Source organism: Cetorhinus maximus, chromosome X (assembly GCF_964194155.1).
Source record: "Cetorhinus maximus chromosome X, sCetMax3.hap1.1, whole genome shotgun sequence".
NCBI classification, from domain to species: domain Eukaryota; kingdom Metazoa; phylum Chordata; class Chondrichthyes; order Lamniformes; family Cetorhinidae; genus Cetorhinus; species Cetorhinus maximus.
In genome coordinates, this window is record NC_135917.1 from 11,163,656 (window position 1) to 11,187,072 (window position 23,417).

General features: G+C 47.0%; 1 protein-coding gene across 2 annotated transcripts in view; it reads left to right on the forward strand.

Annotated features, from left to right (window-relative positions):
• The first annotated feature begins 8,090 nt into the window (after window positions 1–8,090).
• The window catches only part of slc26a10 (solute carrier family 26 member 10), an 86,375-nt gene continuing 71,048 nt past the window's right edge, over window positions 8,091–23,417 (forward strand). For both annotated transcript variants that reach the window (XM_078534693.1, XM_078534694.1), the window contains exons 1-6: window positions 8,091–8,660; window positions 12,136–12,246; window positions 13,879–14,036; window positions 15,330–15,494; window positions 20,285–20,437; window positions 21,555–21,637. In XM_078534693.1, the coding sequence (XP_078390819.1) occupies window positions 8,396–8,660; window positions 12,136–12,246; window positions 13,879–14,036; window positions 15,330–15,494; window positions 20,285–20,437; window positions 21,555–21,637 (935 nt within the window). In that variant the 5' untranslated portion in view covers window positions 8,091–8,395. The remainder of the gene's footprint in view (window positions 8,661–12,135; window positions 12,247–13,878; window positions 14,037–15,329; window positions 15,495–20,284; window positions 20,438–21,554; window positions 21,638–23,417) is intronic.

A 23,417-nucleotide genomic window follows, 5' to 3' on the forward strand; every position in this document is an offset into this window, starting at 1 on the left:
GCAGCGCTCAATGCTCGTTTTGAGGCCTGCTTGAAAAAAATCAGGCAGCCAGCGATAGGTCTTTAGCAAAACATTTCCAGGTGACATTTCTTTCAATGTGAACAGGGCAGTAAACAGACAGAAGTCACCCTCATTAACGCAAACATGAGGCGTTTGACCACCAATACAGTCCCTACCTTATACAGCTGGCCTGCATTTTCAGGCTGCAGTGTTGTTAACAGTGCGAATAGCTGATTGAGCTTGTCCGAAGATCTGATCAGAAACTTCCACTCGTTCCGATCACGGTACAATGTCATTGAGACGATAATATACCCATTGCACTGGGGGCCTTCACTTGAGAGAGCAATCTCCGCGGATTGTCCTCCAGGCCGGGATTTTCCGGCCCTCCCGTTATAGGGGGGGATTGCCACGGCCCTGCCAAAAGTCTGTTGACTTTCAGTGGGATCGGACTGTGCCGGAAAATCCTGGCCTGGGCAGAATTTTTCGCACGGCGCACGCCCGACCCGCTCGAGCGTTAAAACGGCGCGTGATTGATGGCGGGCGAGCGTCCCGACGTCATTGTGCACTCGTGCGATATTTCAGGGCGGCGGGCACGCGCTAAACTCAGAAGCGACCCTGCCGACAATTAAGAGGGCAATTAAGCCCAAATGGCGCCATTAACGGGGATTTCCCCACTGCCCTGGACATGTCACGGTTGGCAGGAGGGCAAATCGGGCCAGGCGGCCTTTGCATTATTCAGGAAACCTCGTCGAGGGGTGGGATGAGGTTTCCGTTATTAAATTTAAAAAATAATAAAAATGTATGGGCAGAACTTTCATCTTGCATGTGCTCAGGTTCTGATGCGTGGGCATTTTTTCTGGATTTTAAAATCTGTTTTTATTGCAGTTCGATTCTTCAGCTCCCTGAGGCAGCTCTCTGCCTTCAGGGAGCTTTTATTCCGCACTGCCCTGCGCCCGTGCTGACTTCAGCACTCACTCTCCTCCCACCCGCACCCCAGCAGCGCTGAGCCATTAATTGGCCCGCCAGCATGAAATTGTGGTCGGGGGGGCCGATCGCGATCGGGTGTCCCGTTGCCCAGCTGCTCCCGGGCCTGCCAATCGCAGACGCCCACCAAACTAAAAGTCCTGCCCCCTAACTCTGTGCACTAATCACGCCAACCCTGAGTGGGGGCACCCAGTGTTACGAGGCATTTGACCACAGTGGACACTTGAATCAAGAGAGGGAAGATCAAGGAGGCTGTTCTTATTGGTGTAGTTTTGAAGCATTAGTGGAGGCAGCTGAATGGTCATCTGTGGCCTTGTTTCCTCTATGAGGAGGCCATCCAGCCCATCAATTTTGTGCAGGATCTATTGAAGGGCAATTCAGTAAGTCCCACTCTTTCTCCATGTTGCAGTAATTTGTTCTGCTTCAAATATTTATCCAATTCCTTTGAAAGTGACTATTGAGTCTGCCACATTCTCAGGCAGTGCATTCCAAATCCTAGCCATCCATTGCACAAAAACATTTTTTAAACCCCTCTACCAAATCTCCTTTTGGTCCCCTCTGCTCTAAGGAGTGGAACCCGAGCGTCTCAAGTCTATCAGTATAACTGTAATCTCTCACATCTGGAACCATTCTAGTAAATCTCTGTACCCCCTCCAAAGCCTTCACATCCTTCCTAAGTGCGGTGCCCAGAATTGGACACAGTACTCCAGCTGGGGCCGAACCAGTGTTTTATATAGATTAACTTCCTGGCTTTTATATTCTATGCCACTATATATAAACATGAGTTGCACAAACAGGTCACAGCACTGCATTCCTGATCTCCACAGGGCAAAATCCCAAGCATAATCCAGACACAATCCCATAGGGAGGGAAAGGAATTAAAGTTGGGGAAAGACGGGGTCATTGCTGGGCTGCAACCACTTGGTCAGAGTGCAGACGCCTAACAGGAGGCCCGTGCTGTCATGGTTGGCACCGGTCAGTGGACTCTGGGGTATAAAATGGAATAGGTTTATCCTGTCTAACAACAGACGAGTGAGTTTCTGACTGTGCACTGAGGAGATGTTAATGCACAGTCAACGATTTGCTTTCAAGAGCATTTTCTAATCGGTCAGGTCACGTAAATGACAAAACTATGGCATCATCTTTCCAGGCAGCACTGAAACCAACTGCCAGTGCTTTCGAGACACGCAGTCACAAGTACACTGTGCACATCAATGTCTCATAGTAATGTCGAATTGAATAGATGGAAACCAGCAGCCAAGAATCATTAGACTGATATAATGAGTCATTTAGAACAGCGATCCTGGGCACAAAGGTGAACACATTTACTTTATGGCACAGGAGTAGTATTAAACTGTCACTTTGTGAATGATCTTGCCTATTAAGTTGGAAACCAAACAGGAAATAAGATGGCAGTAGTCATTCACCAACATTTGGCCTCTTTGTCCAGGTGGATTATCCATGTCAGAGCAGCTAGCATACGAATCCCTCCATGCATCACTCAGGTGTGGGCATATTTGGCCCAGGGATTGGGTTGACCAGCATGGCTAAAGTCTGGACTGGACCCTCTTTCAACGGATGGAAAATCAGGGATAGCTTGTACCAGATTGTGATAAGGATTCTGCCCCTTTACTAGCCCCCTGGCGCTTGGTGAAGGAATTCTCCCCCAAAATGCACTATTTCTGTGCAGGGCAGTGAACATTAGCTGTGGGAAATGGAGCACTTTTCTGTTTTGAGCACTCTTGGGTCAGCCTAACTTTTTCTCCCTTTCTATAATCGTGTTTACTGGGTCTTCCTTGAAATTAATCTATGTTATTCGCCTCAACCCCTCCCTGTGGGAGTGAGTTCCACATTCTCACCACTCTCTGGGTAAAGAAGTTTCTCCGGAATTCCCTATTGGGTTTATTAGTGACTATCTGATATTCATGGCCTCTCATTTTGGAGGACTCAAATGGTCAACCTTAAGCCCATCTACCTTTCATCTCAAAACCCATTTTTCCCTTCAAGCTTTTGGCCACCTGTCCCCAGTCTGTTCCCCGGTATTTATTTGTTATCTATTCCTATTTAGAATTGTGTTTCTCCCGTGACACCTCTCTATGTTAAAGATGTTATATAAACCCCCAAGTGTTGTTGGTGCAGTGCCAAATTTGGGGCAGGTTTGGTGTGGGGAGATTTTGATGGCTTGCTGTGGGTTCGAGGAACTCAAGTAGCTTTATACTCACGCAGTTATGCTGTACTAGGAAAGGACATGAATCCAGTAGCACCAGTAAAGAGAAGAACCAGGGTCTCAGGGTGATAGTCGAAGGGATAGACCATAGATCCCAGAAAGTTCAATCGAGCTATCGAATATTGGTTCAGCCCCAACAAGACGGAGGGCCTTCCTCAATGAATTCATTACCTCTGGTGTAGGACAGAAATCTCCGTCCAAATCCCCACCCCTATTCCGCAGAGCACTGTGGACTCTGCCAGTCACCCTCATACGGTGAGGATATTTTGGCTTTGGAGACCGTAAACCAAGGGATGACTAAGTTGATAACTGGAATCAAGCACATTTTTCAGCCCACTGTGCAGTGGTAGCACCCTCGCTGCTGCATCCAAAGGCTATGGGTTCAAGTCCCACATCAGAGGCTTGGAACCATAATCCAGGTTGACACTCCAGCGCAGTTCTGAGGGAGTGCTGCACTGACAGAGGTGCAGTATTTTGGGTGAGACATTAAACTAAGATTGCCCTCTAAGATTGACGTAAAATATACCTTTGCACTAATCCAAAGAAGTGGAGTGGCGTTATCCCCGGTGTCCTGACTAACAATTATTCCCTCAACCAACATCTCTGAGACAAATGTGGTCATCATCATGTGGCTGTTCATGGGAGCTTGCTGTGCGCAAATTGGCTGCCGCATTTCCTACATTACAGCAGTACGTCAAAAGCGACTTCAAAGCAGCTTTGTACACCTTGAGGTTCTGAAAGGTGCTATATAAGTGCAAGTCTTTCCTTTGTCATTCAATCATTAAAGCAGCAGAACTGGTCACAGCAAAACGCAAGCAAGCAGCTGACGAAGGAGGACTCGAGCTTTGTGGGCAATTGGGTGCTCCCAAGCAAGGAGCAGAAATAGTACCGTACGCGGGTCAGGGCAATTGCGGACCTGCAAATCCCTGACCTGCACGTGCTGGCAATGCCCAATGGTAAAACCAACTTAAATGGCATTGCCCCTGAGAGAGTCAGTTGGGCATCAGATTTCCAAGTGAGACAGAAAGGGCAGATTTACCGACTAATAATCCAGCTGCGGAAGGGGCTATGGCTTAAATGGAGCACGGCACTCAAACCCTGATTTTAGCTTCCAAAAGTCACGCATCAGAAAGGAAGCCTGAGAGGAGGTTGGGTGGGTCCATGGAGTGTTCTTTCCAAGAATGAATGAAATAAACAGGCGCAAGGTCAGATTCCAAGAATTAAAGATATTAAGAAGGTGGTGTTAGTTGCACCTTGAAACCCAAAACTCAGCCAAGAAGCAAAAGCAGCCAACAGGAGAAACCCTGAGTAGCTGAAGGAGTTCTGGGAATCTAAGGAGGGGGGTGGGGTGGGATAGCAATATTTACAGGGGGTATCAGAAGCTGGTGTGGGAGCCTCTACTGCTGACCCTTGCCCCAATGCCTGCAGCCCCTTAGAAAGATGAAATGTTGAAAGGATCTGAGCACATAGATGTTAATGGCGTGTTAAATATATTGGCCGGGATTTTTCGGCCCTGTCATGGGTGGGACTCGCCACGGGGGGAGGCGGTGCCCCAGCCAGACGTCCATTGACTTGCGGCGGGACCGGAAGATCCCGGCGGCGGGCGAGTGCAGAAAATCCCGCCCATTGTTCAGGTACACAGGCGCATTGTTTAATTAAGTACCTCGAGCACTTATAAAGGGAGACTGCTGGGACCCTGAGGTAGTAGGTAGAAGGCAGACATGTGTAATGCTGCATTCTCTAAATAAACCAACTATCGAGGAAAGGACCGTGTCTAATTTCATACTTGGGATCCAATTAACAATCGATATTGAGAGATAATTCGTTGGCAAGTAACAAGCAAGCAAGTGCAGGCTGGGTGCTGTCACCAGAATGAAAGGGGAAATTTGGAAGAATTTTATTCGCACAGGCTGCTGGAACATGGAAAGCTTTGTCGTAGGTAACGATTGAGGTAGAGACTGTGAAACGTTTGAAAAGGGATGAGAGAAAAGGATGAATGGGATCAAAGGAGTTGACTCCATGTACAGAGCTGTCATTGAAATAGAGGCAATGGGCCACATTCTCTGCTGTAATTTTATGATGTTTACCGGATTGATGACATCTTCAGTCAGTGCTTGCATTTTGAAGCAGGTGGACTTTAGCATCAGCTTCAGATACTCGTGGGAGCGGATCCCAAACAAGCCTAAAAATGCCAGCTTTCTATCTACAATCGATCGCCCTACCAGCACTGTGGGTGTACCTACACCACATGGACTGCAGCGGTTCAAGAAGGCAGCTCACCACCACCTTCTCAAGGGGCAATTAGGGATGGGCAATAAATGCTGGCCCAGCCAGCGATGCCCACATCCCCGTGAATGAATAAAACAAATGGGCAGATACTTTTAGATGCTCCTCGGTACTTTGGCCGGAATGGCGAGGCCCCTCACGGAGCAGGGGGAAAGTCCCGGGCTTCCATGAGGCACATGCCCAGTGATCACCGGAATTGACACCGGAACCTGCCCCATTTTCTGAACCATAACCCAAGGTATTGGGTCAAGGGTCAGGGCCAAGGCGAACCGGCAGGAGAAGATCACAGGAATTCCACTGCCCATGTGCTCAAAGAGCGTGTTCCACTTTGGGGTCAATTTAAACGGGAATCTCCACATTGGGAACCCTTTCCACAGAGTGAGTCTCACTTTATTCCTCTTTGAACCACAAGTCATCTTTTGACATTGACTTCCCCATTCCTATTCATTCGGTGAATATTGGACTTTAGGGAACTGACAATATAGCCCAGGAGACTGTTGGGAATGGTTAAGAAGGCTAACCAGAACAGGGGAACTGGATTCACAGAGATAGCTGAATTTGAAGCACTCCACGGGGGCTTAACTTCTGTTAGCGCTGCCTGGTTAATGAGCTTGGGGGGGTCTCCTTTGTGAAAGGTGGTCTTTAGTCTTCTCAAAATGTATAGGTCTTCCACTGCAAAGAGCTGTCCGCAATCGAGTGTTGCAGGCTGGCATGTTCCGAGGTCCAGGACCAAGTGTCGAGGGATGGGTGAGAGCTGGGGCAGCCACTGCCAAAGCTGAATGGGGAATGGCCACTGTCTAACACCCTCCCACCATTGTCCACTTAGGAGCCAGAACCTGTGTAAAATTCCTCAGGCTGCATGCTTAACATGAGGGTAGATAAAGGGCAACCAGTAGATGTAGCATACTTGGATTTCCAAAAGGCATTCAATAAGGTAAAGTCCATAGAATCACTGAATGGTTACAGCACAGAAGGAGGCCATTCAGCCCGTCGTTTCTGAATAAGCAAAATGCCTAATGCCTTCTCCTCATAACCCTGCAATAAAACAATAAAAAAAGGATGCTACACAAAAGGTTAATACACAAAATAAGGGCTCATGGATAGAGGATTGGTTGATAGGCAGAGAGCAAACAGTAGGGATAAACGGGGCATTTTTAAGTTGGCAGGCTGTTGGGCAACAAGGTGGCAGATGGAGTACAATCTGGGAAATGTGAGGTTATTCACTTTGGTGGTAAGAACAGAAAAGCAGAATATATTTTAAAAGGCGCGAAACTTGAGGGACTTGGGTGTACTTGTACAAGAAAAAAGTCAGCATGAAGGCACAGCAAGAAATTAGGAAGGCAAGTGGCATATTGGGCTTCATTGCAAGAGGATTTGAGTTCAAGATTAAAGAAGTCTTGCTACAATTGTACAGGGTTTTGGTGAGACCACATCTGGAATACTGTGTGCAGCATTGGTCTCCATATTTAAGGAAGGATATATTTACATTGGAGGCAGTACAGTGAAGCTTCACTCGATTGGTCCCTGGGATGAGGGGGATGTCCGACGATGAGAGGCTGAGTAAATCGGGTCTGTATTCTCTGGAGTTTAGAAGAACGAGAGGTGATCTCATTGAAACATACAAGATTCTGAAGGGGTTTGACAGGGTAGATACTGGGAGGTTGTTTTCCCCTGACTGGGGAATATAGAACACGGGGGCACAGTCTCAGGATAAGGGGCCGATCATTTAGGACTGAGATGAGGAGAAATTCCTTCACTCAAATGGCTGTGAATGTTTGGAATTCTCTACCCCAGAGGGTTGTGGATGTTCCATTGTCGAATACATTTAAGGCTGGGATGGGCATTTTGCCTCTCAGGGAATGAAGGGATATGGGGAATGGGCGGGAAAGTGGAGTTGAAGCCCAAGATCAGCCATGATGGTATTGAGTGGCGGAGCAGGCTCGAGGGGCCGAATGGCCTCCTCCTGCTCCTATTTCTTGTGTTCTTATGAAGTGTTTCTTATAATCTTGTAATCGAGGTGCCTCATTGCATTTATGGTACAGTAAAGAAAGCAGTTGAACTTTATTGCAGTTTACAGTCAAATTTGAGCCTAATGTAGTGTTACAGGTTTTGTGAATAAAAGTATATTTTTGGGAAATAAAGACCTTTGGGTGCTAGCTTCATATGCAGCCACTAACCGCACCTGTGTTGAAGCAGCACACGGTGGATTTTAACCTGAACACATTAACCAGTGACTTAATGGGAGGTTGAAACCCCCCCTCTCTGTGTTATGCACTCTCCCGGTTGGACCTGAATCACTTTGGCAGTACAGGGCTCTTGGCTTGAAATGATCTCACCCGCACTCACCGTGCAAAGATGAATCTTTCAGCATGATTCCCAATAACGAGAACAAAGGAAGCTAGAGCACATTTAACAAGTGAGTTCCGACAATAAGACATGCTCTGAGATCACAGCTGAATAGAGAGGTGGGTGGGGAGGGGTGAAGAGGTTTCTTGCTGCAGGCACAACTTGAGCGCTGACCTTGTCCATCATCACTATCTGCACGCATGAGGGCTTGAAATATGTTCCAATTGGCCACTGCCAACTAATGTCAATCACAGGGCCAGTTAAATCATGCAACTGACTGAAGCCAGGTACTTACAGCAGGTACAGAGAGCGAGAGAAGGGAATGCACTTTGATCAAAGAGGAAAAGTGCACTCTTTGCAGAGTTAGACCCCAGGAATGTTATAAATGATAAACACCTTCAGGAAGTCTCTCTTTTGTCACTCCCTGCGTTTCCATAGGTTGGAGACACACAGGAAAAAGCAGAGAGGGACTGACAGATTTATACAAATAGGACTCCACACTCTCCCTCTCTCTCTCTCGTAGGACTCAGCGGAGAGTCTCAGGGAAGCAGAATGACTGGGGTAACCATCTATCGCTCCATTTACACCGAGGACCAGTTCAACCAGCGCTTCAGCAGGTCCAAGGAAGGAGAGAAAGTGTCCGAGGGCTTGCAGCAGATGGCCAGGAGGAATTGTGCCTGCTCTGGGAATGCATGGAAACGCTTCTTAAAAGAGCGACTGCCTTGCCTCACCTGGTTTCCCAGGTACAAGTTCAAGCGGTGGCTGACTGGGGACATTATCACCGGCCTGACTGTGGGGATCATCCACATTCCACAAGGTAGACACCCTCTTAAGTGACCCCTTGTTATTTAAGCGAGAGAAAGCGCCCGTTTTATCGGAAGGTATGTCCCATGGGGTTTTGGAGTCAGGGTTTGGGGTGCGGTGAGGGTGATGGGGCAAAGAGTTACAGCAAGGCACATAACGTCAATGCTGCTAAGGGGTAGTTGAACAGGACATCGAATGAGGTATATCGGTAGTAATTCTGTTATTGAACTCATATACATTAGGGCCAGGGTAGCCTTTACTGTAGTATGAATTCCTACATTGGAAATAAATAAAAGATCTTCACCCTCGCGAAACAAACTGATTTTATTTTCTAACAATTGCTATGCACATTAATGGAAAAGTTCTGTGCGTTAAATGAAAGGAGCCGGAGAGTGGTGTGGACCGATGGGTTGTAAGTGTTGATACATGAGGTTATTTTCAGTGTTAGCAATTGCCAATGGGTGCACGCCTGCCCTGTATTACCTGACACAACATGTGGCCCCATGGCTCCTTCACATTTCCTGGCACACTTTCATGTCACTGGTGGAGTGCAGACCACAGTGCAACCATTCATCACTCTTGGGTTACACAGCTGCCTTCCACTGTTAATATCCCATTGTAAACCTGCTTGCTTTTCATTTCATTATCAATTCACAAAAAAACCTACCCTCTGATAACAGAATCATTCCTGGAGACCGTCCAGGAGGGCAACATAAGGACAATGCTTATATCTGCCGTATTCCTCTTCAGTTTATTCACAGTTGCCTATTTTAACAAGCATTTAGGGCTTCCATTTCCAACTCGAGCATTTCGGTTCATAGATTCACACAAAATCCCTGTCCTCAGCCAAATTATTAAACCATCATTTTATTAGTTGTTGTCACGTGGCAAGGTGGCGTTTATTGCCCATCTCGAGTTGCCCTGAGAGGGTGGCGATGAGCCATCTCCTTGAGCCTCTGGAAAACTTCTGTGCATGGTGGCACCATGATGTTGTTTGGTAAGGAATTCCGGGATATAGACCCGGCGACAATCAAGTAATGGTGAGATTTGTCCAGCTTTGGGATTGACTTGGAAGGCAACTTGGAAGTGGCAGTGTCCCACAACCTTGCTACTCCCGGCCATGTCGGTGGTGAAGCTTGCAAGGGTGGGAGGCGAGGCCAAAGTAAGTTGGGACAGCATCTCTAGATTGGAGGGGGACGACATAGAGTTCATTTATTTCAAGGAGGTTGGTGACTGCTTTTCTTTACAATCTGCAGTTGTGCAATTGGGATTTTTGCAGCTGGATTAAAGGGCGTGTTATCATCTTTTAGCTGTTTCTGTCGTGTAGCGGCTGTCACATTCGCTTAACGTGTGAAAAGTCCCTGTTTAGAGCCTAGGTAGCTCAGTCAGTAGAGCATCAGACTTTTAATCTGAGGATCCAGGGTTCCAGTCTCTGTCTGGGTGGTGCTTTGCATTGGTTCATGGACTCCCAAGCTATGCTTTTTGTGGAGTCCGTGGACCGCACTTATATAAGTTGCATTAGACTACAGCCCCATTTTAGTTTTTTGAAGGGTCTGCTTTTGAATTTGTGGTTGCACTTCAGCACCATGCTCCTGACCTTTGGGTACCTGGTGTGGAGCGGGGTGACCTGCTCCTGGCCCTGGCCAAATTGGCCATCAACAGCTCCAGGCAGCAAGGGATTGAGGGGGCCCTTCGCCCCCAACTATCTGCCCCCCTTCCGCGGCTATGTTCGCAGCCGGGCGTCCCTGGAGAGGGTACACGCGGTGTCCGCTGGCACGCTGGAGGCCTTCGGGTGATTAGTGGGCACTACGGGGGATGGGGGCATTGTTGATCCCCACAACAACATTTTGACTTAGTGTGTTACGTTTCCTTTAAGGTTTTTACTTTTTGTTAGTGTCCCTTTAAAGGACTGCGTCCCTAAATTGTTTAATTTATTTTGTTAATTTGTTCATTTATCCCCTTTATGTTCATTGGTCACACTCAAAAGAGTATCACAGGAAATGAAACGCGTTTAATAGAAAAACATTGAGCTATAATTTGCTCAAATATGGTGTTTGTTTATTGTTTTACCTAGTTACAGCAAAATTGGAGAATCAGTGGAGGAATACTAAATGCTCACTGCACTCTCTACATCCTGAATATTCCTCACTGCACTCTCCACATCCTGAAAACTCCTCACCCACTGCATTGCACACTCTGTACAGGCTGGGAGTGATTGTTTCACTGTGTGGTCTCAGCATTCACTTTCCCCAGGCGCAATAGATAATTGTACCCGAAAATCATTAATCTGAGATTTCTTTTCTCACATTTGATTTCCCAAATTCAAACAAATTGCACACCTATTTGTGCAAGGGTTCAAATTAGTTGGGAAATAACTTGAGCACTGCTGAAAAAAAAGAGACGTCCTGTCAAAGCGTTTTGTCTTGCACTCATCAGGGCAAGTGCAAGAATACCAAATCTCAAAGGGAGCAACACTTTATACTGTATGAGGAAAGGGTGCTGATTGGTTGGCAAATTGACCATAGGGGACTATTGCCCTCCGCGCTTTTGTTTAATTCAAAAAAAGTGCAATGCCTGGATGTGTTCCTTTTGCCTGTGGAGGACAGATCCCTGCACATGAATATATACAGCTTCTAGCAAGCATAAGTGAGCTACATTGCAAGCCCGACTGATAACCTGAAATTGTAATTCTTAGCACACTCGGGGTTGTTTCGCAAGTGCTGTCCAATTGCGGCATCACATTTAACATTAGCCATTATGTTCTGAGTTTTGCAAGCACGGGCTGGTTGAGTATGGTTTGAAATTAGTTTGAAAATTTTGAAATCTTCCCTTTGAAGTTTGGCATTCTTGCATCTGTCCTGATGAGTCCTAGACAAAAAGCTTTGACAGCATGTCTCTTTTTTCAGCAATACTCGAGTTCTACCAAACAACGATTGGAAATAACTTTCCTTGTCCACTAATACTGAGTGCTATTAAAGCTGGGGTAATTAAACTCTTTAGCATTTGACACTCATGGGACTTAACATCAACAATTGCTGGTCGGGTGGAGCAGAGGTAGAGTAATACTCCGTTGAATTTGGTCCTGAGCTCTAATCTCAGGAGGGGTGTTGCTGTTTCAGCAGTGTGACAATGATCTATTCATTGCACCTGATATCTTTGTGGCTTCTTGAGCCAGGTTGGTGCTTTGAAGAGATACTTGCTGCTTTGACCAAATGCCTGATGTCGCAAAGCAGGAGATCTCCATTTCTGTAGCAAATAAGTACCTTTTTGTGGCATGTGCTTTTACCCACAAGTAACTGCGCTCTGATTGTCCAAATCAAATAGATTGAGAGTTCCTCGAGCCAACACGCAGTGGAATATTTCTTCCAAGTTCCAGGCTAGATTGCAAACCAGGTCTCAGGGGTGTAAGGCCAATGTTTAGTCCAATGGGCTTCAAATGGATGAGCTTCACTGTCTAATTGTTTTTTTAACTCTTTATCACTCGCCAGGGATGGCCTTTGCCCTGCTGGCCTCTGTGGCCCCAATCTATGGACTCTACACCTCATTCTTCCCCGTTGTGCTATACATGCTCTTCGGAACCGGCCGGCATGTGTCCACAGGTAGGGTCTTTATTCCCAAATTATGCCCTGGTTGAAGTTTATGTCCCAAGATGGCTTCACAGGGTCGCAGGGAAGGCTGTGACGCTGACCTATACAAACAGAGGTTTCTCCTTATCAGAACGGGCTGGTGGGGCCCTGCCTACTTTAATGTCACCTGATGTAACTGGTCAGGCTCGGGGCTGCATTATCTGTGTGAGTTGGAACAAATGGAATATGAACTAATATGGAGCTTGAGTAATAGGGACTTGGTTTGATTGCCTAAGGGGATCAGAGAGGAATTTGCCAGATTTCTTTTCCCCACTTAACTCGGCCCTTTTTTAACAAGAAAAATTCAGCTTTTGGCCCTCTTCCAGGTAATTGCACAGATGCTGGTGGGTGAAGTTACTTTATTCATTCCTGGGATGTAGGCATCGTTGGCAAGGCCAGCATTTGTCGCCCATCCCTAATTGAGTGGCTTACCACGACATTTCAGTTAAGAGTCAACCACGTTGCTGTGGGTCTGGAGTCACATGTAGGCCAGACCAGGTAAGGATGGCAGATTTCCTTCCCTAAAGGACATTAGTGAACCAGATGGGTTTTTACAACAATGGTTTCATCGCCATTACTGAGACTATCTTTTCAATTCCAGATTTATTAATTGAATTTAAATTAAATTTAAACCCATGCCCCCAGGGCATCAGCCTGGGCATCTGGTGCCTGGTCCAGTGACATTACCGCTACACCACCACCTCCCCTTAGCTATGGTGAAGTAACCTTAGTCAGGCACTTAATAGGAATTCCACAGATAAAACAAAATCTCTTTTCATGATTGAAAGGCACCAAATTAGTGAAAGCGTAAATCAAATCCTTGTGATCGATGGGGTCTGTTCTGGTGCCAGTGTGGATACTTAGAGAAGAGACAGGCTTATAGTTATATTGCCAACACTCTGACCCCTGAGAGATAAAGGTGAATGACCAGTTAGTCAGATTTAGTGACGCTGATTGAGGGATCAGGGAGGTTTTGTGGCGCAATGGGTGGTGACCTTGCCTCTTGAGTCAGAAGATCCAGGTTCAGGTCCCACCCCAGGACTTGATGGCCAAGGAAGGTGTGTTCACAATGTGGACGAACAGGTTGATTACCAGCCTGTAAATCCTTCCAATACGTCTGATGGCAGGCGGCAAGAGCTGGAGGGTTTCCTGGTCAGCCAGACTGCAGAAACCACTGCAGTACCCAGCCAAACATAGCCATGGATCAACACAGAAGTCCATTGTCACCAACACCCATTTAGGGTATGGTACCTGGAGAGAGAGAGAGAGGTTGAGGGGTTCACTGCTGGCCAGGACACCAGGGAGAACTCCTCTGCTCTTCTTTCACTCCCACCTGAACAAGTAGACCTAAAAAAGACAGCATCGCTGGGAATGCAGCACTCTCTGTGTGCGCTGGCTGCAGAGCCATGCAAGATGGTGAGCTTTGGTCTCTCTCCGGCTTGAAGCCCACTGCCTTCCGACTCAGGTGAAAGTGTTACCACTGGGCCACTTGAAGAGAAAACCAAGCCTAAGATGGAGGGAAGAGTGAGTGTTGGGTTTGCTCTTTGTATCAGTGCTGGTAAGGCCCCACTCCTTACTGTTAACAATACATTCTCCTCTTGCCAGGTACCTTTGCTGGGATTAGTTTGATGACTGGTTCTATAGTCGAGCGCTTGGTACCACGCCAAATGGGATGGAACGTAACAAGCCTGGAAGATCCAGAGCTGGAGAAGCAAAGGATAGCTGTCGCATCAGCAGTGGCCTTTCTCTCAGGGCTTATGATGGTAATTGCTCCAGTGTTTCCTCCTCTTTCAGTTATTCCACCCTCCCATCCTCCCCAGGAGGTGTTGAGGTTTGCTGGCCTCGGTTTTGCCAGGCTCCAGCAGTCCTCCTGTGTCTAGCACAACGTGGGACTGAACAGCTGTCAGGCCGTCTAACCATGGCGGCATCCCGGCCCTGTTCTTCCCTGATATCCTTAGGTGTACGCTTGCTAGTAAGGGTCACAAGGGATTATAGCCAGAGGCAGGGGGCCCATTGCTGATTGTTTGCCTCCCCAGTCCAGTGATACTGAGGCACATTCTGAGATCAGCTTGTTCACCGTAGATCAGAATTGAAGGTGGGATCTCTCAGTTCCACGGAACATTTCTTTACTGCTACTGCAAGCGAAAATACAATTTAAAACGTGAAAATAAATTGGCGGGGAGCCCTGCTACTTCCACCTATCTATTTATTTTCACTTTAAGAATTGCTTCATTTCCCTGACAGTTTGCACTGTCCAGGTACAGAACATCATTTGCATCAAATTTTGATTCCTGGATTTTATATTATTTCCAATGCGCTTGATAAACCAAAACTCTGCTGAGAGATTCCCAATGGCCTCAGTGATCTTACCCAGAATGCACCACATCAGGAAGAGACAGTTAAGGCCCTGAAGGATTCTGGGCCTAAGCTTCCATGGGAGCCTTTCCGGTTTTCCTTCAGGGTCACGACAGGAAACTGGGAAAGCCCCCATGGAACTTTACGGATGTCTGCTTCGAAAAAGGAAGCAACTCATTCCCTGTGAAGCGCTTTGAGAGGTTTCTGAGAGGTAACATGTTCAATAAGCGTGACTTTCTCCCCTCTGTTCTCGGTTTGCTCTAAGTTACCCACTCATTTTGGCAGAAAGGCATCAAGCAAGCTGGCCTTGGTCCTTTGCTAAAGCCAACCTTTAATTGCCCGCCTTCAGGTCTGATGGAGCAGCCTTCAGCAAGCCTCCCGATGATATTCCGCCCCCCTCCCTGTGAAGATCAGAACTAGCCTCCAAACTCTTCCCAGCACTCAACCTGGCTGAGGTTTGAGGCTCATGCAGAAGTATCCACCAGTATCGCTTCAAGATGCTAGATCTCAGCACTCCAATGAACTATTGCCAAATTACTGCTGTGCCATGGAAGCCCAGTCAGTTAAATAAAGAGAAGCTCCCCTATAAAATATGCAGATTTTCTTCCTTCACTGTGTACATATTTAAGCCTGGAACTTCTCTGTGAATCAGTGCGTACATGCTCCTAGTCTCAGTTCAGACTCTTCTCTTTCTCTTCCAGATCTGTATGTTTGTCCTGCAGCTGGGGTTCCTTTCCACCTACTTGTCCGACCCAATCGTGAAGGCGTTTACCAGTGGCACTGCTTGCCACGTCACCATCTCCCAACTCAACACCATGCTCGGACTGCGGCTCCCGCGCTTTACTGGACCCTTCACCATCTTTAAGGTGGGCACTTATGCCGGGCGAATGCCCTCGTTTGCCCAGCTGCGATTGAGGTGGATACCTACCCTTATTCAGTGTGCTGCCTCCATCCATGTGGTTTGCGTTTCTGCCCGCACAGGAAAGTGGGTTTCCATGCTGGGGCAAGGGTTGGCATGGAATGAGTATGAGGGAACATGCAGGGTGAGGGGGTGCAAGGAGTGAGGGCTTGATGGCCCAACAGCTTCTAAAACAACTAGGACGAAGTCCTGGAGAACCAAGGTGGGTCTTCCAACCAGCTCGCCTTGGCACCTGCCTGCCCCCTTGGCCATCTATGATTCTCTGCTGGGGTTGGCGGGCCTGATTCTATCTGAATTGCAGTGTTCACTCCACTTGTGTCCATGTGAGACATGACAAGCTCAGACACAGGCCACTGGCTTCACTGCTCCATGCTGGTGTTTATGGTCGACATGAGCCTCCTCCCACCCTACCTCAACCCACCCTATCAACATATCCTTTCTTCTTCATGCATTTAGGTAGCTTCTCTTTAAATGAATCCATGCTAGTTGCCTCAATCACTCCTTGTGGTAGCGAGTTCCACATTCTCCGGTTGAAGAAGTTTCTTCGGAACTTCCTCTTGGATTTATTAGTGATTCTCTCATATTTATGATCCCAAGTTTTGGGCTCTCCCACAAACGGAAACATAGGGCCAGATTTACGCTACCAAGGTGGATAGCTCAAGCCAAGGAAAGCTCCCTGCCCGGCAGACCCACCTCAGTATGTAGAGCCCTGTTCTCCCCAATTTTCGTTCTGGGGAGGCAGGGGCAGGATAGAATCAGGCCCACTGACCCCAGAAGAGAATCATAGATGGCCACAGGGGGCAGGCAAGTGCCAAAGCGAGCTGGTTGGAAGACCCACCTTGGTTCTCTGGGACTTTGTCCTAGTTGTTTTAGAAGCTGTCAGGCCATCAAGCCCCCACTCCTTGCACCCCCTCACCCTGCATGCCCCCTCATAGCCCCCATGCCTGTTCCATGCCAATCCATGCCCCCACCATGCCTCCATGCCCCCTTTATGCCATCTCATATTCACAATGCCGCCTCCACAGCCACTCACATGGGCAGACCTCAGGAGCCACATGGAGATGCAAAAAAATTAAACTGCTAGCAATCTACTAGAGTTATCACTTGATACTGAAAAAAACTCCATTCACAAAAACCAATTCAAAGATTTTAAATCCCCTCATGTTAAATTTGTTATAAAAACAAACAAACTGCTAATCAGTAACCATAATCAAAGACAGATAATCCTTTAATAGCCTCTTTAAACTACTAATCAAAACAATTACATCTTAAAAACATCTAGGAACTATTTACTACTTGCAGAAGTGCAACTCTGCAATTTCATTTGGTCCCTTTATGTGCCTCTGAGGTTGTGTTGACATTAGACAGGCCCTTGCATCCTTAAATACCAGCTCTAAATTTCTACAGTAAGTTTAATGCAGCAATTTCTTGAAACTCATGGAGGTTAATGGCAAGCACTAATTTTTGCAAGGATAATGGTGGAGCAGTACAAATCATTTAGCAATTTGTGATGATTTGTACTTCACAGCGTATATAAACACATTAAACAAAATGTGAACTCAGCTCCCCAACCCACCAGGGCACCCCCCATTGAGATAAGTGCTTTTGTAGCATTTAAAACTCAGCCAAGCATCCATAATGAGCAAGTGCCTCATGGGAGAAGTCAATAAGGAACTCTATTGAAACTGCAGCCACAGGTGGTAATTTCTTTTCTAACTTAGACCAGGTGGCCTGTCAATCAAAGCAGTCCAGGAGAGGGTTTTTTAAACTCTAACTGACAGCATCGGCCTGCTTTTGTTCACATTTAAAGGGCTGAGGATTCAAAGGACTTCAGATTGTGACACTAAAACAGACCTTATCCACCCTTCAAGTGTGTATGTGTCTACTCCATAATTTCATGACTCCCACACTGTGGTTTAAGGCCCTTTTTTTTATTCCTTCATGGGATGTAGGTGTTGCTGGCAAGGCCATCATTTGTTGCCCACCCCTAATTTCCCTTGAATTGAGTGGCTTGCCACACTATTTTAGAGAGCAGCTAAGAGTCAACCACATCGCTGTGCCTCTGGAGTGATGTGTAGGCCAGACCAGGTAAGGACAGCAGATTTCCTTCCCTCAAGGACATTAATGAGCCAGATGGGTTTTTATGACAATCGCCAATAGTTTCATGTTCACCATTGCTGAAAGCAGCTTTTCAATTCCAGATTTAATAAATTGAATTTAAACTCCATCAGCTGCCATGATGGGATTTGAACCCTTGCCCTCAGGGCATTAGCCTAGGTCGCGGCGATTACTAGCCCAGCGACAATGCCACTACGCCACCATCTCCCACTTGAGGCAGTTAAAATGGGCTCTGTTTGATCTCAGCGCTAATTGCAAATGGCCCTGCTGAGTTTGGGTTTCCCATCTGTGTGATTCACATCCTGCCCCCTTCCCCCGCCTGAAAAAAATTGGATCTGACGGAAACGAGAGCAGGACTTCCGCATCCAGGTCCCAACCGCCATTTGTAAAGGTCTCTGGAGCCGGCTGGACTCTGTGAAAATACGACCCACATTCTCGACATCTACCCTATTAAACACTTGCATAATTTTAAACACTTTCATTAGGTCTGCCCTCAGCCTTCTCCTTTCAAAAGAAAAAGCACCAACCTATTTGGTTTTTCCTGATAGCTATACCCTCTCAGATCTGGTATCAATTTTATTTCTCACTTTCTCTAGGGCCTCTACATCTTTTTTTGTAATGTGGAGACCAGAACCAGTATCCTGAATGTTGTTTAACCAAGGTTCTGTGAAAATTAACAGAATGTCACTGCTTTTGAATTCTATTCATGTATAAAATCGACCCCGGCGCTTTGTTTGCATTTTTATGGCTTTGTTAGCCTACTTTTAATGATTTGCGAATCTGTACATACATGCTGCGTGGTCCCGCGGGAACCAGTAAGTGTTACGTGAGCAAACAAGAGTTGTGGCTTAGGATAGACTAATTGTGAGCAGCAGCACTTCAAGAACTGTTGCCAGGACAAATTTCCTCCCCCACTCTCCGGTTGTTCTTGTGCAGGGAACCTACTGCAATGAGAAGGAGGCACAAACCTTCCAGAATTTGATAATGGCAGCTTATTTCTGTCATGGACATTGCCCCAGTTTTGTAGGTCTCGAGAAATCAGCACACATCTCATAAATCAAAGTATTGAGTATAGGAGTTGGGATGTTATGGTGAGGTTGTATAAGACGTTGGTGAGGCCAACTTTGGAGTATTGTGTGCAGCTCTGGTCGCCTAACTACAGGAAGGATATCAGTAAGATTGAGAGAGTGCAGAGAAGATTTACTAGGATGTTGCCGGGTCTTAAGGAGTTGAGTTACAGGGAAAGATTAAACAGGTTAGGACTTTATTCCTTGGAGCGTAGAATGATGAGGGGAGATTTGATAGAAGTTTACAAAATTATGAGGGGTATAGACAGAGTAAATGCGAGTAGGCTCTTTCCACTTAGATTAGGAGAAATAAACACGAGAGGACATGGTGTTAGGGTGAAAGGGGAAAGGTCTAGGGGGAACATTAGGGGGAACTTCTTCACTCAGAGAGCAGTGGGAGTGTGGAACGAGCTGCCATCTGACGTGGTAAATGCGGGCTCACTCTTAAGTTTTAAGAATAAATTGGATAGATACATGGATGGGAGAGGTCTGGAGGGTTATGGACTGGGTGCAGGTCAATGGGACTAGCGGAATAATATTTCGGCACAGACTAGAAGGGCCGAATGGCCTGTTTTCTGTGCTGTAGTGTTCTATGGTTCTAAATATGAATATTACCTCCTAACTTGCCCAACCTCATGAGGCCTGTTGCCTTTTGAAGCTCCCGTCCCAGCAATTTAAGGTTTATCTTTCCAGCTCGTTCTTTCTAAGAGGGCTGAGCGCCTTTTGTGCTCTCACAATTACACTCCAGCTCCTCAGAACTGATTAAGACAGGGTGGTTTGGCATCTTGAAATTCATCCCCCTGCTCTTGGCAGTGCCAAGCGTGGAATCTAGCAGGAGGTAAGCAAAAAGGGTGCCAACCCTCCCAGCTCAGTGCCACTTTCTAGTTGAGGGCACAAGGTGCACTGTGGAGCTGTGGGAGGTTGTTCTGCACTGGTGGTTGCCTGCTATGAGCCCCTGGCCATGCGAGTTAGTGGCCGAATGGAAGCCAGGCACGTCCCCATATGAAGACAAGAACCATGAATCATCTGTTTAAACAGGGGGCCCCTTTTTGCCCACAGGATAGAAGCTGGGATAACACTTGATAGGAATCCTTTGGTTCCTACAGTTGGAGAGGAAGGAAAGGAGAGGGAACAACACTGAATCCCAGTCCGGGCATCATTCCACAGCCAGTTAGGCCACAAATGGAACAACAGGGGAGATTTTCCACATGTCAAGAAAGTGCAACCCCAGCCCATGAGTTTTTATTTTGATCACTTTGGTTGGAAATCATTGTTTAGGGTGAGGATTTTCATGATAGACTCTCCTGGTGTCGAAGGGGAGCTGTGAGGTGGAAGCAGCGAACAGCTCATGGTCATATCCTGAGCACCATTGGTCTGCGGATGTACTTGCCTGGGACCAGGTCACCTGTGCATTGCCTCTTGGTCAGGGAATGGTGCACAGTGCGAGGCAATGAAACAACAGCTTTTCAAAACATTTTTTTTTCAGGTAAAACCAAAAGAATGAAAGGAGCTTTTTCAACTGACTGGATAAATACATTTCCTTCCTCCTCAGACACTGGCGTCAATACTTGGAGCTCTCTCGATGACCAACATTGTGGAGCTGATCATTTCCCTGATTTGCCTCAGTGTGCTCATCCCGACGAAAGAGATCAGCAGCCGCTTCAGGGAGAAGCTCCGCATGCCCATCCCTATCGAGATGACCATGGTGAGGGCACAAAGGGCGGGCACTGGCAGTCATTGCCTCCGTCCCCCTGGTGGGATAGACAGTGATACAGGGCTCAACTGACGTAAGATTCCACCGCCTCAGAGTGGAAATGTAAAGCACAGTGCTTCAAGATCACTAGTCCTATTGGGAGGAGAGCTGTGGAATGAGTGTAATGCATGCATACATCAGAACAGGAGGAGGACACTTGGCCCCTTCAGCATTCAACTCCATCATAACTGAGCTCCAGCTGCCCAATTTGGTTCCATCTCCCTTATCATCGCTCAATGAAACATCTCTCAATCTCAGGTTTGAGATTTTCAGTTGACCCACAGCTCAGCAGATTTTTAGGGGAGAGAGTTCCAGATTCCCTCGCCCCTTTGTGTGAAGAAGTGCTTCCTGACATCACCCCCCTGAACGGCCTGGCTCGAATGTTACGGTTCTGCCTCCTGTTGTCCTGGACTCCTGCACCCCTCTCCCTCGGCCCACCCCACCACCAGACAAAATAGTTTCTCTCCATCCAACCTATTGAACCCCTTTAACATTTCAAACACCCCTGTCAATTCACCCCCAGGCATCTACGCTCAAGCCTACTCCATAATTTAACTCTTTAAGCCCGTTCCCCACAATAACGCACAAGTGCCCTATTGGAGTGGAGTGTGGGACCCAGTCTTCAGTCCGCTGCAGACAGATAGGTTGATGAAGCCCATCTCTGCAAGCTGGCACTCCAACTGCACTGGTTTGCATTCAATCAGGTCCAGGAAGGTGACAGTAACAGCTCTTTGAAATTATGTCAGGGGATCTTTTACATTTGCCTGAGGAGCAGGCGCAGCCTTGGCTTAAAGGCTCATCCAAAAGACAGCCCCTCCAACAATGCAGCACTCCTGACAGTACAGCACTGAAGCATCAGCCTCGATTTGTGTATTCAAGTCTCTGGAGCGGGACTTGAACCCACATCCTTCTGACTGAGCAGCGAGAGTGTCAACCACTGAGCCAGGGCAAGCGTGAATCAGAAAGCTAAGCGATATTTTGCCAGCTTCTGATGCATGAGATGTGTTGAAAGTATGAAGTTCTGAAATGAATAAAAGTGCCAGATCTAACTATGCACTTTGCTTTTTAGATTATAGCGGCCACTGCAATCACCTTTGCCACATCCCTTGATGAATGCTGCGATGTCCAGGTAGTGGGAAATATCCCTGCAGGGTGAGTGCATCTTTCTCAGGATGATTAAAAGCACAGTAAGGAATGGTGTGCAGCAGTTACCACAAGGGACTAGCATGAATAATTGTGAAACAAAAACAAAAATAGCTGGAAAAACTCAGCAGGTCTGACAGCATCTGCGGAGAGGAACACAGTTAATGTTTCGAGTCCGTATGACTCTTCATCAGAACTGAGGGAATAGAGAAATGAGGTGAAATATAAGCTGGTAGAGGGGGGTGGGACAGGTAGAGCTGGATAGAGGGCCAGTGATATAGGTGGAGGCAAAGGAGAGATTGCCAAAGATGTCATAGACAAAAGGACAAAGGGGTGTTGACGGTGGTGATATTAGTTAAGAAATGTGCTAATGGTGACGTTAAGGGTAGAAAGCAGGACGAGCTAGTGGCAGATAGCCCTAGTGGGGGTGGGGTGGGGGGAAGGGATTGAAATAGGCTAAAAGGTAGAGATAAAACAATGGATGGAAATACATTTAAAAATAATGGAAATAGGTGGGAAAAGAAAAATATATTTTAAAAATATAAACTTTTGGAAAAAGGGGGATCGGAAAGGGGGTGAGTTATTGTGAGTATTTGTGACTCCTGCCCAGTTGGGGGTCTTTTTTCCTCCATGAAAAGCGGGTCCAGTTTGCAAGTGATGTACAATCGAAAGCTCCTAGACGCACACTTTGCCAGTTTGCGAAATTTCTAGGCAACAACACGTTACCTGTGTGAGTTTTTATCATTCTTATCATCTAGGCCGTAGTTTCAGGTCTAAGACCGGGAGTTCAGCCTTCAGTCAGGTATATCCCTGTTACCACAGCTTACCTGGAACCCCTAATTCCTACCCAGGCGAGGATACTGCCTGTCGGCTGGTGAGGGTGGTTGGGTGGACAAACCCTCACAGTTTCCGCAGGGCTTAGGGGTACAGCCTGCCTCCACCCCAAAACAAGATCAATAGCATTGGCAGGGGTACCACCAGGGGAGGGGTACCCCAGAGTAGGAGTTTGCTTGCCCTTGACCTAGGTTTGTGTGGAACCTCACCTGAGAGCCCAGGGCTGGGGCATGAACTAAGCCCCAAAAGGCCAAAAAAGGTTTGAGGCCTATTTTTTTGAGGATCATTGAAATGTTTTGCCAGGGAAAGGGATGATGGGGGTGAAAGACCCTCAGCTTAGCACTGTACACCGTCATTTCCAACCTCCTTCAGGCACCCAGTGGCATGACTACTTACCACCATTATTTAAACGCCCCGTGAGCTTTGCCATAAGGTCAGGTCTTACTAGTGAACAGTTAGTCCTTACGTCAGAGTCAATGGTCCATGACGTTTTAAGGCTGGAATGCCTTGGGCAGCAGCCCAACATTGTCTAAATCTTTAAATTAAAAATCATTTAAATTTATTGTTTAAATTAAATTTAAATTGAAAAAACCTTCAATAAAATAGGTTTTAAAAAGTGGCAATAAGGGTCCAACAGATGCCCTGAGCTCTTTTTAAACTCAGTCTATCGCTATGCTGGAGTTATGTACCAGGACATGTCAAACCCTAATGGTGTTAGCCCCAGGTTACCCCCTCCAGAGGTCTCCCAAATTGCCCTCTGCCCCCCCGCTCCCAGTTATACTGGGCCCTCGGGCAGGATGTATACTGCAACTAGAAGCCTTTTCATTGAGACACCCATGTTGCTGTTATAACTACTCCCTAAAACTCTTTAATAAAGGATCGTGCTGCTGCAAATAGAATAGGAGTAGAAGATTCTGGAATGCTTCTCACCCATAGTAGTTCTCCGTGAGAACGG